Below are 14,403 nucleotides of genomic sequence, written 5' to 3'. Positions count from 1 at the left end.
CCATTCTGCCACTTGAACGGGTAGTGCTGTGTCCCAGGACAGACTCGGACTAAGTCTGGGTCAGAAGAGAAAGAGCATCCCCATCCGAGCACACAATGAATGGAGTTTCCTGGATTGGGGCTTCTCTCACAATAAGCTTCCCTGTTTACAGCATCCCCACTCTACACAACTCCCTTCTGGGGAGCAATCTAGCTGTGCTTTCCACCCTAACCTGGCCTCACCCCCCGCTCTGGCTCTTCATTTCATTTATGTGCTTAGCTGGGGTCCCTCAACCCATGTAGTTCCTATGTGTCTGCCCACCATGTCTTAGAATACTACCTAAGGATTTCTCTGTGGTTGCCATTAGTACCATTTCTCCCAATATTTCTGGTTCTCCTCCACTTACAGGCACACACTAGGATCCCACTGAAGTGAGGCATGGCCAGATGACTTGCCTTGGCCAATGGAACGTAAAGGGAAAGTTTAAGTGTCAGTATGTGGTTTAACTTCTTTTGCTGCCTCAGTGAGGATGGGAGCACGCGTTGGAGTGAGCCTCCATCAGCTTGGGCCCCTGTGTTACAAAAATGAACACAGCCCACTGCTCACCCATAACGATCAAGACGATATCTCTGTTGTTCGAAGTTTCTGAGGTTTGGGAGTTGTTGCAACATAACCTTGCGTGTCCTGACGATAGGTCTTCTCCCATGTTTGTGTTTTATTTTTCTGTTTGAGTATTGTACAACCTTTTTATATCCTGTGTTTCGCTGGAGCTTTTAGCACTTGGTTTGCACTTTTTGTTTTATGCCTTATTATCCCCATGATCCTCATTGACCTCAACATCCATGTTTATGACTTCCACCACCTTAGACCTGTAGTGCTCGCCCTCCTGGTCTTTAGACCATTTTCCTTAGTACTGGTCAGTGTCCGGCAGTATCGTATCCTGGCACTCATTATTATAAGGCATCTACCCCAAGATCGCGATCGCTACATCCAGCCTTTCTCCCAAATTCCAAACCCCTAATCCTTCTACCTGGATTTATCTTGGTCAAGCTACTTAAGTATTTTGTGTTTGTTTCTTCATTGAAAAAGAAGGCTAAGAACCATCCCTATCTCACAGGATTCTTGTGAAGATTAAGTGAGATAATGCACAAAAACTCTCAGTATCAGTGCCCTGCCCGTTTCGAAAGCCCCAGAGCAGTTAGCTCCAGCAATCACCATGGTGCTGTGCTGTGGGAGAGCTCTCTCTACCGCACGCATTAGCTTTCCCCTCCATTCCTGTTGTTTTAAACACTTTATTCTAATTCTGATTTTGTCTGAATTCCTAATTCGTGGATTCCAATGGCATCCCTTGACTCTGGTGGACTCCTGTGTTTGAACTCCACACCTCCCAGCTGTGGCACCTTCCACATCCCTTCCTTTCTTGACCTGAAGTTGACTACGGACACAGGAATGAGCCCAAGGAGGGCCAGCCGAACTTCCAGCCCACAGAATCGCCTTGAGGAAAGGCATGGTTATTGTTCTAAACCATTCAGTTTAGGTGATTTATGATATACCCAAAACTGACACATTTTCTAGCTGTGTGATTTTGAACAAATCACCTAGTCTCTCTGAGCCTCTATCGTTTTACTGGTAAAATGGAGATACTATTTAATTTTTTTGTAAGACATTGTTTTTAATGAAGAAGACATTTATTATTAGAACATATATTTCTTCCATGGTACTCCTCTCTTGAGTGGTTCACTTAAAAAGTAGTTCTTCATGCATTTCGTTATTGAGATACGATTTATCTTGCCAATGAGGTTTAAGCAGCCGGCCCACTAAATTCTCAGTAAAGCTAGTGTGGCTCCCTATAACTTCTTGGAGTTGTCACCATTATTTCACTCCTTGTTCTTACTCACTCTTACCATCAACGGATCAGTTGTGCACCTCCTTTCCACATGAGGCTTCCCCCACCTTCCAGGCAAGGAAAAAGCTTGCCTGGATTTGTCTCTGAGCAGCGGCACTTGGTGAGCTCGCTCCCGTCTGGAATTTTGTGATCAAGCAGAGTAGACGCTACTCTCTGTCTTGCATTTCCAACTAGTTCTCTCACATCTCCACTTGACTATTCGATAAAGTCTGAAATACAATAATCCACTACATTTAGTATTTCCTCTCCCATTGGCTCACCTTCCCATCTAATCTGTGGTTTGTTTTGTTTCTTTTCTTTTTCATTCTCAGAAATTTTTAAATCCCAATTTCCTTTATTGTCTGTATCCAAGTAGTTACTAAGTCATGTTTCTTCCTTCAAAATCTCATTTTACTCTTTCTTCTCCTTTCCCACTGCCAGTCCTCTGTTCTAGGTTCTCCCCACCTCGACCCCCATTACTATCCTAGTCACCTCCTTCCACATCCCTTGATTCCATTCTTTCTGGTAACTGCTAGAAGATTGATTTTTCTAAGATTTTGATCTTGCTGTTTTGTTTCTCTGCTTAAGAACCCCTAAATCACCCCACCCATGCTTCTAGGTCAGATTCCTACACCTTGTGGCCTCATTGCCATATATAAACCTGTTTCCCACCCGTGACTAATGGCTCCATTCAAGAGTGGCCGGGATGGGCCCCATCTCCCACAAACAGATGCTGGCAAAGCTGAAAACACAAACGCTTTATTTAAAAAAAGTGAAATCCATGGTTGGCAACAGAGAAGAGAAAGATGCAGAAAGAAGGAAGGGGGGAGACAGGCAAAGCAGAGTGAGGCGTTAGGTGCTGGTTCTGTTTCATGATGAACCAAAAGTTGCTCACAAGGAGCTTGGCAGGTATGTCCACACACTGGCCTCCTCTGGCCAGCAGCAAGGAGGGGCTGGGCCTTCAAGCAGCACATGGGAGAGAGAAACAGGAGGGATTTCTGTCTGGTTCCTTTGTCTCCGATTTCTTATCCATCCAAGTTGCCCCAACAGGAAGTCAAGTGCCCCCCACTTCTGGGTTTCATTTGTCCTGTTCGAGAGCTGCTTTGGGGCCACATCTGGCACAGGGCTGTGTGGTCTCTGCCAATGCCAGAAGGTCTAAGGGGGCGTCAGAACTCCAGCAGCTGCAGAAGAGGCCAGAGGGGAGGGTCCAAAGCCAAGATCAGGGCCTGGTTGGTCCTGCATGGAGGGAATCTGAGGAGACCCACCAGCTTGTGTCTCCTACAGGCTTCCGGCGACCCTTCGCATCCAGACATACCCAACCCTGAGGCTATCTCCTGGCTTGGGCTATTCTCCACCATCTTTCACTTTCTGTCCTGCCTTTCTGAGTCATACTGCCGACTAAGTTCCACTCTCTCCATAACGTACTTCCCGACTGCCTATAGGGGACATTTGCTATTTTGGTTGTTGTCCTTTTTCTTAGCATTTGGTTCTATCCTTGGGTGGGGGTGATTTCCTATTGTGTAAGCTGCTCTACCCCCTTCCTCACTCCCAATGGCTACTGTGGAATGGAAGAGAAGGGGCCGATGCCTCTTCTACCTCGACTTTGGACACACGATGTAAGCTCAGTCCATCAGCTACGGGCTCCCCAGGCTTTGAACTTGGAGTTAGTGGAATAAAGATGAAGTGAGCATCTGAAGATCAAATGACTCCCCATGCTGCAGTCTGCTCCAGCCCTACTGTTTGTGGGGGATGACCTTGGCTGTAGTTCTGCTGCCTAGCATCTGGAACTCTCTTGCTTGCTGTGTGTTCTCATGCCTTGTTTTCCATGTTCCTGTGGATTCTGTGAATCTCCTTTTCCTGGCCCAACTGATATCTCTCCAATCTCCTGGACTGTTTTAGAGGTGGCCAGTGTCAACTTTTGTTGCTTGTAACTCAGAACCTTGTTTATACCTCAAGGCTGACGTTAACTTCTGCCACCCCGGGATGTTTACAGCACTTGAGATAATTAACGTCATATGTTTAGCATAATGCTTGGAACATAATGCATACACAAAAATGGCAACCACGTTATTACATATGTTGAGTACAACATTATTGCATACTGTTGAATACTACATCCTTGTCGTATTCAACAAATATTTGTCAAGTTTCAGGCACTGTAGGAAGTGTTAAGACAGAAGAAAGTGAAAAGGGCCATGTGTTCCTTATTTAATATGAAAAATAATAATCAACAGAAAATAAAAATTAAAAAACAGAAAAATAAAATCAACAGAACAGTTACAACAGAGATTGTACTACAAAGTATGTTTATAGTACAAAGGAGTAAGCAAGCAGTCTATGAGTACTGGAACAGTCACGGAAGACCACCTAGGGAATGAGGTGTTTGATTCGGATCTTGAACGAGGACCAGGAATGCAACAGATGGGAAGAGGGAGGGATGGGCATCCTTGGCAGAGGGAGCTGTAGCTGTGCTCTGAAAAGGTGGGCTGCTCACTGGAGAATGGACAGCTTGGAGAAGGTAGTGTGATTGCCAGGCAATTAGAAAGGCCAACTTTAATAAGTGTGGGCATGAGTTGAAGAGAGACTGGTCAGCATGGTTCTCCAGCCTCATTCAGATGCCATGAGGCTGTCATGGGAGAGGGGTAGTTGGAGATTTAAGTAGAATCAATGTGATCATGGATGTACAGTACACGTTCAAGATTCAACACATAGCAGCTGTTACTATTATTACTGTCATTACCATTTCTAGTAAGAGAGGTTCTCATTCAGATTTTATAGAGGAGGAACACTGAGGCTCTGAGAAGGGATTTGACCCAGTTGAGAGTTGGGTACTTGATATTCTCTAGAAACACGATTTTAATCTCAGGTCTTCTGATTTTCTGATCTCCAGCATCACCTTCCAGGATTAACTATTGTCTCCCAAAAAAGAACCTGTTGATAAAAGAATGCTGTCCATTCCTACAACAAATCCTGTTTCTTAGTATTGTCTTCTTCCTTAAATTTGAATATTATCTCTGCCATGAAACCAAAGTCAGATTTATGAGTTATTTGATTATAAATTGGCTTCTTGATGAAAAGTCTGGAGAAGGTGTCATAAAATGACAACAGATGGAGACCTGGAGGCAGACATGGAGAAAAAGAGGGCTTGGAAAACTGAAGATGCAGACTAGTGTAGAATGTTTGCTTCTATCCAGAGTGAAGAAAAGGAGAACTTAATAAACAAACAAACAAACAAACAAATGAAAAACAGAAGGAAGCATCATTAACAGTGTTGGTTTGTAAGTATCCTCTTTCAAGCCTGGCAGATGAAAATGACACAGTGACAAGTCTGTTTATAAACATCTATTTCTTATTTTTCAGATAATGTCCAGCTCTAAATTTCTTGTGTGCTGCTATCATTGAAAACCCTGATTTCAAAGTTGAACCTTCCTGTTGAAGGGTTTTATTGTTACAAATACCCAGCAGGCAAGGACATCCTGCGGGGTCCCAGGGACAAATGCTGTTTACTTGTCCTTGTGAACAGCTGTCTTCCAGACTCTTCCCAATTGGCTTCCTCTTCCTTGATGAAAGAAAAAGCACACTTGCCAACTTCCCTAGTGCCTGATTCCTTGCCAAAATATATTTTTAAATCTTTTTGGGTTTTCCTTCAGCTTGTTGCTATTTTATTTTAATCTCTACCTATTACTTGGGTTTCAGGAAGATGCTCTCTCCTGGCTTGTATTTCCCTTCAGAGTCTGCTGTGTTTCTTCCATAGAAATAAGAAGGTGAATGACAGTGTATCTCTTCATAGGCATTTAGCTGCCTTTTAGAAGCATGTGCTGACAGATCTGCTCATCTTTTATAGTCTCACAGTAGCTATACAATGTTGCTTCCTAATCCATGTGTGACGATGATATTTGTCATTGAAGAAAATAATTATTGGGTATTTACTTGATGTCAGGCACTATGCTAAGAATCTTGATTCCCACTTTTTGGCATAGGTCTTGTATCACCCTCCCCACCCCACCCCACCTCCCATTTTACAGATGAGAACAGAGGAAAGTTGAATCATTTTCCAAAGATCACCCAGTCAAGTAAATGTGAGAACTGGTATGTGGTCCCAGTCTGATTCCTTCCTTGTTTCACCACTACTTTTTCTTGTGTGAAATCCTTGTTAAATTCCACTTAAGTGTGTTCTTTTTTTTTTTTTTAAGGAATGCTCTGGAAACTTAGACTTGTGAATATAAAATACTCTAAGTCCATTAAGAAACCATGAAGCATCAGAGAGCAGATGCTACTGACATTCTCTGTGACCAGTAATGGAAAGTATATCAATATAAAATGTGTGCATTAAGACTGAGTTTTAAGTGACAAAAACCCAACTCACAATGGTTAAGGAAAGAGGAAAGTTCATTGGCACGTGAATGTAAGGAAGGTTGAAAAGCCAAGGTGGTGCCAAGTGTCACGTATGCCACCTGGGGTGGGGGTGGGGGATGTCTTAGATAATGACTGTGATCAGCCAACCCACGGAGTGTGGGCGGGGTAGGGTGAGGTCATGTTGGTGCAAATCAGGTCTTCTTGTGGTAGCCACAGAACCATGGGAAGGTAATTCTCAGAAAGTATGTGGGACATGGATGTCCTATACAATGGAGAAGCTAAGAAGTTTCCTTAAGAAATGATTTCTAAGAAATGTTGTCAAAGGTAAGACCTGAACTGAATGGTGAAAAAATGTTCTCATTTGACAAAGCAGTTCTCGGCCAGGCATGATAGGCTTCTGACATCAGTCATCATTTTGCTTGTGTGGGTCTGTGCTCTTACAAACAAATAGAAGCAATAGGATTTTGAAAAACAAAAATTTCCCTGACATGCAAGCAGATATATGACAGGATGTTTGAGGTGGAAAAAAAAAAAAAAGAGAGAGAGAAAGAAAGAAGAAAGAAAGAAAGAAAGAAGAAAGAGAAAGAAAGACAGAAAGAAAGAAAGAAGAAAAGAAAAAAGAAAAAAAAGCCATATTTAGTGAGGACATGATATGTGAATCAAAATTAATAAAAAGTTAAATTCAGAACGAGTTAGAAAGATGTGTACTACTCAGGCCTGAGCACTCTCCCGGCAAGATCAGGCTCTAAGGCAGGATTTATTCGATCTCATTTTGACAGACTTGTGAGGGAGCTACTTCATCAGTCAAGCTAAGTGATCTTAATAAGGTTCCATTTTTAATTTCAACGTAATCTGGTGCAAGTCATGATAATTTACTTCTGCTAACTGCACAGAGGCGAATCTGGTTATTCGGGTTATAGGATATATTAGGGGAAGACTAAGTTGCCCTTATAAAAGACTCCAACATAGAATGGCTTGACTTTGAGAATATTGTATTTCCTTCTTCCAGAATGCAGGCCAGGCAGAGAGTGACTCTGTTTCATAACCTTCCAGGAGTGATTCACCCCAATGGGATTGAAGCTGTGTGTTGGAGTAGGTGAGCTGAGGCTGGTGAAAGGAGGACAGAGCCAGCGGGGAAGGAGGACTTCTGTCATGGGAAAAGGCCTGAAGTAGCAACTTCACCTCTGTTCGCATCCTATTGGCCTGGACTACTCGGGTCTGTTGTGGATTGGACGTTGGTGTCCCCTCAAAATTCACATGTTGAACCTCTAACCCTTACGTGTGACTGTATTTGGAGATAGCACCTCTAAGGAAGGACGTAAGGTTCATTGAGTCCTAACGGTGAAGTCTTGATCTAAGAGGAGTAGTGTCCTTACAAGAAGATACCACAGAGTGTTCCCACTGTCTCTGTGCACACATAGAAGAAAGGCCATATGAGGACACAGTGGGAAGGCAGCTGTCTGGAAGTCAGGAAGAGAACTGAACAGGCAGGAACCTTGATCTTGGACTTTCAGCCTCCAGAACGGTGAGAAAATAAATTTCTCTTTCCTAAGCCACTTAGTCTATTTTGTTTTAGTGGCTCTTGCGGACTAATACAGATTCATGGCTTGCTGCAAGAAAGGCCAGAAATGCGGTACCCAGCTGGGGGATCAAGTCCACAGATGGAAAGAAGCCTGGATTCCAGTAGGCAACTAGCCATGTGTCACCTGGCGCCATCAACAGAGCCCTGCCTACCTCTTGACAGCTGCTTTGCCCAGTTGGTTATGGGCTTTATAACACACCAGTCCTTGCAAGAAGACCAAAGCTTATAAACCTCTTAGTCCTTCAGAATCCCAATCCTGTCCCACCCCAGGCCCCAGGTTCTCCTCTACCACTGCTCTCTGAACCCTCTGTTCTTCATCACCTCCATAATAATTCACATAATTCCTTCAAATTCTTTCTTTCCCTGACCTTTCCATTACTACTGACATGAGGTGAATCTTCAGTATCTGTTTAGACTATAATATAGCTACTTATTATTCTCCCCTCAACACCATCTCCACTTGATTTCTGGGAGACGATGTTAGTCTAATGCACTAGCTCCTGATGGCTGCTGTAACAAATTACCTCAAATTTACTGGCTTTAAACATGTGTTTATTATCTAACAGATCTGGAGGTCAGAATTCCAGCATGGCCTTCCACTGGCTGAAATCAAGGTGTTCTCAGAGCTCGTTCTTTCTGGAGGCTCTAGGGAAGTATCTATCTCCCTGCCTTTCCCCATCTAAAGGCCTCCTCATTCCTTTACCAAAGGAATTCCTTTACCATCCTTCCATCTTCAAAACCAGCAATGGCAGTTTGAGTCCTTTTCACACCAAATGCCTTAGGTTCTCTCGCCTTCTTATTTTACTTATAAGGGCCTCTGGGATTACATTGGGCCTACCCAGATAATCAAGAAAAATTACCTCACCTCAAGGTCCTGGGGACCTCATGGTCCTAGGGATGCCTGGGTGGCTCAGTCAGTTAAGCATATGAACTTCAGCTCAAGTCATGATCCCTGGGACCTGGGGTTCCTTCCTCAGTGGAAAGCCTGCTTCTCCCTCTCCCTCTGCTGCTCTCTCATGTGCTCGCTGTCAAATAAATAAATAAAATTTTAAAGAAAAATTTCGAAAAAGATCCTTATTTACACAGAAAAATGCAAGGTCCTAAATCTATGTAATTAAATGAATCTTGGTAAATGTTTAAACCCATGCAGCCAACACCCCATTCAGGACATAAAACATTTCCTTTACCCCAGTTTCCCTTCTGTCCTCTTTCCATCGACGTTCGCACTCTCCATAGGCAGCCACTGTTTTCCTCTGACTAGTTTTGCCTGTTGCTAAATTTCTCTTAAATGGAATTATCCAATACCCTTTTGTGTCTGACTCCTTTCACTTAACACAACGTTTTTGAAGTTCATTCATGTTGCGTGAGTCAGTGGTCCACTCTGTTGTATTGCCAAGTAATATTCCGTTGTAAAATAGACCACAGTTTTGAAATCCATTCTCCTACTGATGGACGTATCACATGACTTGGTTCCAGTTTGGGACCATGCATGAAGAAATATACATAGTTACAAAAAATCCTTATTTAGTCACCTCTGGGAAGTCCATTTTGTCATGTAATATAACATATTCCCAGGTTCCCACCATCAGCATGTGCATATCTTTGGGGCGCCATTATTCTGCCTGCTACTCCTGATTTGCCTCCTTGGTCTCCTTGTCCTGCCACTTCTCAACAGTGCCTAAGGCTGAGTGTCCTAATCACCTTATCTCCTCCTATGGGTCCTTAAGGAGCTTAGCTTCTACTCAGCCTCTTTAGCTTTGTCCTGGATGAGACTCTGACACCATAACCCACTTTCAGTAACTGACTCTCACCTCTTTCCTTAGAACCAAGCTCCCAGCTTTGTACTCCAGGCCTGCTTCCTGGATCCTGGCTTAATGCTCCTGGGCCCAAGTCCCTGCCTGGAACCTCAATTCCTTTACAGCTACCTCCGGAGAAACAGTCCTGCCCCTTATTTTGGGCATCATGGCTGGGTCTCTGCTGTGCGCATATCAGGCCACACAGGAAAAATATTTGCCAAGCGGGGCTTCATCCTCTTGCCTGGGACCATACTGCTCTGAGGCTGGCTCCTCCAGTGGGCGCAGCCACCAATAATCAGACCCGGATTGCCTTTCATGCAGGAATCAGTCAAATCTACCTTGGTGTTTCTAAAATGTTGTTGGAGGAGATCAGGATTACCTGGAGAGCCTTAGAACATCTAGATATCCAGGCTGCACCTGGTACCAATTGAATCAGAATCTTTGGGGAGTATAAATCAGCATATTTTAAAAAACTCCATCGATTTTGCAGGCAAGATCAAGGACAAGCTGACACCCTGAGATCAGGACCTGAGTCGAAATCAAGAGTTGGGGGGCTCCTGGGTGGCTCAGTGGGTTAAGGCCTCTGCCTCTGGCTCAAGTCATGGTCTCAGGGTCCTGGGATTGAGCCCCACATCAGGCTCTCTGCTCAGCGGGGAGCCTGCTTCCCCCTCTCTCTCTGCCTGCCTCTCTGCCTACTTGTGATCTCTCTCTCTCTCTCTGTGTCAAATAAATGGATAAATCCTTAAAAAAAAAAAAAAGAAAGAAAGAAAAAGAAATCAAGAGTCGGCCCCTGAACCCACGGTGCCCCCCAGGTGCCATGGCCCATTCAATCTTAATAGGATGAAGATTTTACCTCAGTAAAATCTCTCTAAGTTGTTTACTCAGTGCTTGATTTCCCATCCTATCTCTCTGCCATTTGATGTTTCTTAATAGAACTTTTATTTTATATATATTTTTTCTTTACCTTTTTCTCTCTTAACTGCCAGGCTGAACATTCCACAAAAAAAGATGAGGACCATAATATGTCTGTCTTCTATTACCTCTACTTTGCAGATGAAGGAACTTGCTCAAGATGTTTCTTGCAGTAAATGAGCTAGAAGAATGTGAGCTTCCTGTGAGCTCAGTCTAAGTCCCCTATCACTACTTCTAACCTCCATGCCACCACTCACCTCTCATCAGCTGAACACAACTGTATTTTCTGTATGAGGCTTTTGAGTTTTTTATTTGTATGAATGCTTATTTTATAAAATGGAATACCCATATTGTCTAGAATTTTGCTTTTCTCACTGGACATACCACAATGCTTTTTGCAAACTTTAAGTCTGATATTTTAAAAATGCCTATGTAATAGACTGTCACACTGAATTACTATAAACTACTTAACCACTTAACTATTGCTTAGCATTTAGGCATTTTCACTAGTCATTTTTTTTTTTTTTAGGTGACTTTGAACCACACATCTTCGTGTGCCTGCCTGAACTGAGTTCCTTCTTTCTCACAAATCATAAACATTCTCATCTCGTTTTCACCTTGAACGGGCCACCCCCGGAACTTTCAAGGTGCCGTAGCTAATTTATGAAGTGTGCTAAAGAATAGGAAAATTTGTACTGCAGTCGTTTTTTATTTTTATAAGACACATAGAATTGTGACATTTTTACTCTTCCATCTTATCTAAGCTTGTTCACTAAATTGGCTTTGTAAATTCTTCTTTCCCTCAATTATCTCTGCTTAATTTTGAGGAATGACAAATTGGGCCAACTTGCACATTTTGATGTGTCCTATTCACTCCCCAAGTGTGCTGACCCTTTGCTTCCTCAAATCACAAATGAGTTACTTGTCTGCAGTTCAAAGATAAGGTCTGGCTGGAGTCTGAACTGAATTTCCAGGAACCCAGGACAAAAGGGAGACAGATGACCCCTTATGATTATTCCCGCTGCATTTGATCTCATCCTCCCCACGGAGAATATCAGTGCAGTGATGTAGAGAAGTCTGGACCAGAAACCAGACCTGGGGGCTTGCTCTCACCTGGACATTTGCTCATCTTGGCACCTTAACCCCCTGAACTCATTTCCTCAGCTCAAAGGTGGCAGACCTTTTGGCCCCAATGTGGCTGGGCAGAATCTCACAAAATTGGAAATATCACATAAGATAACCAATGTGAATGTGCTTGAGACACTCTAAAAGACATATGTGTACGTGTGAAATGTCTGTGTGGACACAGTTGTTTCAGTGCAGAAAGATAATTTTTATTTAATATTTAAAGGTTTGACACTTGATTAGTTATTAAATACCGATTTACTGAATTAGTTGATACTTAATACTTAAGTATTCTAATAGTTCAAAAAAACCCTGTATTTTAAATTTGACCCTGTGACGAACACTTTCTCACTCAACCATAGGCATCCTTTAAAAAAAAAATTTTTTTTTTTTTTAAGCAATCTTCACATCCAGCTCTGGGATCAAACTCACAACCTCAAGATCAAGAGTCACATGCTCTATCAACTAAGCCAGCCAGACACCCCACAGCAAGTGCTTTTTAAAGGCCTCAATTCTACCTTTTTGTTCTTTGCTTCTATAATTGCTAACATAATAATATTTTATTCACTAAGTGCTTAAGGAAGTATCTTTAGAAAAACTGGAATTGCTAGGGTGGTCAAATTGATTGACATAATGAGATAAAATTATCTCCCTACAGAGAAAAGAAAAAAAAAAAAACCCTAAAAACAAAATGAGGGCGTGGGTTGGTACTAAGTGGCTTTTAGTAAGTCTTCTGTTTACATCGTGAGAAAATGAGATCTACAAAGTGTTATGAATACTTTTAATTGAAAAAAAAATCAGAGGAAATTAAAAGCTCTTTAACAGGGACCAGATGTAGTTAAAAAAAAAAAAAGAACAAAGCAGTTGAACTCTTGTGTTAAGACTAACTTCCAAAAAAAAAAAAAAAAAAGGCGTGGTGGGGGAGAACCTCTTCCTCCAGCTGTAAGGGGTAAGTGTAGGCTAATAATTAAGTCCAAGTGACCCTTCTCGCCTTCCTTAGACAAAGTGAGAAACAAGTTGCAACTCATTTTCAGAAGAAAAATCTTTACAAAATCCTACGCCAACAGCCGGTGGGGGAGACTGGTCAGCTAAGCCCCGAGTCCCGTCCGCGAGGCTGGCGACCAGGAGACAGGAGGCCGGGCCACCGTCGGAGGGAGAGGGACGCTGGTCAGCTACACCCTGGTCGCGCTCCAAAGGGGAGGCCGGCCGCCCGCCCGGGGAGCGTCTGGCGCGGGAGGGGCGCGGGCCCGGAGGTGCCGCGGGTGTGGGCAGCGGCGCGTCCTCCCGGCTCCCGGGGCCCGGCGGGGGCTCAGAGCCGCCGTGGGGCCGGAAGGGTCAACAGGGCAAATGCTTTCTCGGAATTCACCAGCTCGGGCCAACTTCAGCAGATTTCTCTCCTCCTTCCCAGCCACTTTCTCCGCCCATCCCCCCCCACCCCCGCCGCCCCGGCTCGGAGCTGGTCACCCCACCACACCCCCAGAGTCGGGGACGCTCTGAGCACCGCGCCGGGCCGGCGGCCAGCTGGAGCGGCGGGTCCCCGCGGGTCGCAGGGGCAGAGCGAGGGGCCCCGCGGGGGAGGGGTCTGCGCGGGCGGGGGCGGGGAGGGGCGGGCGCGGCGCAGGTCGGGGGCGGTGTGTCCGAGGGGCCCGCGGGCTGAAGGCCGGAGCCGGGCGGGGAAGGGCGGACTCGCGCTGTGCGGAGAGCCCCCGCGCGCGGAGGCGCCTTTCTTCCCAGAGCCCACGCGAGCGGCGGCAGCGAGATGCGTGGCGGCGGCGGCGCGGGGATCGCGCTCCTGGCCTCGCTGCTCTGGGTCGCCGCGCGGTGCCAGCAGAGAGGTGAGCCCCGGTCCCCAGTCCCCCGGCGGGCGGCAGCAGCTGCGGGACAAAGCCGGCCGCTTTGCCGCTGCTTCGGTGGGGGCGCGCATCCTTGTTCACCTCGGACGGGGGAATCGCGCACGTGGGGCTTCCGCGCGGCCCCCACGAGGCGTCTCCCGGGCGGGGCGGGATAGGAGTGGAGACGCCACCCGAGATGGACGCAGCCCGGTCCTCCGACCCTTGGGCTTGAAACTCCTCGGGCTCGGGGGTGGGGAGGTGGGGAGTGAGGATCCGCTCCGTTTTTTTGCGATCCGGAGCGCCGCTGACGGGAGCGGCGCAGGGTGGGGGGAGCCGGGGGTCGTGGGGTGCAGGAGGGGGGTTGCGACCCGCGCAGAGGTCCCCAGCTTGCAGTCCCCGGGCTGCGGCGGGCAGGGGTGCGGGCTGCTGACTCGGCGCGGGGAATGAATGGGAAAGGCGTCCTCCCGAGTCGCCCTCATTGTCCTGCGGTGGAAAGCCCGCTGGTCCGCGACGCGGAAAGGGCGGGCTCCTCGGGGCCGCTCGCGGCTCAGGTGGGCTCGTGGGGACAGACTGTGGTGAGAAGCGGGCCCCTGGCCGGCTGTCCTGAGCCCTGGGTACTCGCCCGCCCGCGGCGTCCCGGCCACAGATGCGCCTTCCGAAAGGGCGCTCTTTGTGCAGCCCCCGAGGTGGCCAAACCGGCTCATTCCCCGTGCGGGGTTAGACCGCGGTCACCCTGGGGTGACAGAGCCGGTGACGAAGGGACGACTTTGCACGCTCGCCTGCTGCAGTGGTGCAGTGTTTCTCCTGGCAAGGTTTGGGGAGAACGGAAACCCCAAGCGAATTTTCAAGGCTTCTATCAATGCCAGAGAGAAAGAGAAGCCCTGTTTCCCTTTCTGCGGACCACTCCATTCCCCCACTCGATCAAGCGGACACTCG

General features: G+C 46.1%; 1 protein-coding gene across 1 annotated transcript in view; it reads left to right on the top strand.

Annotated features, from left to right (window-relative positions):
• The first annotated feature begins 13,300 nt into the window (after nt 1-13,300).
• LAMA1 (laminin subunit alpha 1) overlaps nt 13,301-14,403 on the top strand; it is a 155,672-nt gene continuing 154,569 nt past the window's right edge. The window contains exon 1 of the mRNA XM_032875723.1: nt 13,301-13,470. Within this exon, the coding sequence (XP_032731614.1) occupies nt 13,395-13,470 (76 nt within the window). The 5' untranslated portion in view covers nt 13,301-13,394. The remainder of the gene's footprint in view (nt 13,471-14,403) is intronic.

This window comes from Lontra canadensis, unplaced genomic scaffold, assembly GCF_010015895.1.
Source record: "Lontra canadensis isolate GAN:19392208 unplaced genomic scaffold, GSC_riverotter_1.0 scaffold57, whole genome shotgun sequence".
NCBI lineage: Eukaryota > Metazoa > Chordata > Mammalia > Carnivora > Mustelidae > Lontra > Lontra canadensis.
The sequence above is the reverse complement of the archived record's forward strand: the minus strand, read 5'-3'. Positions and strand labels throughout refer to the sequence as shown.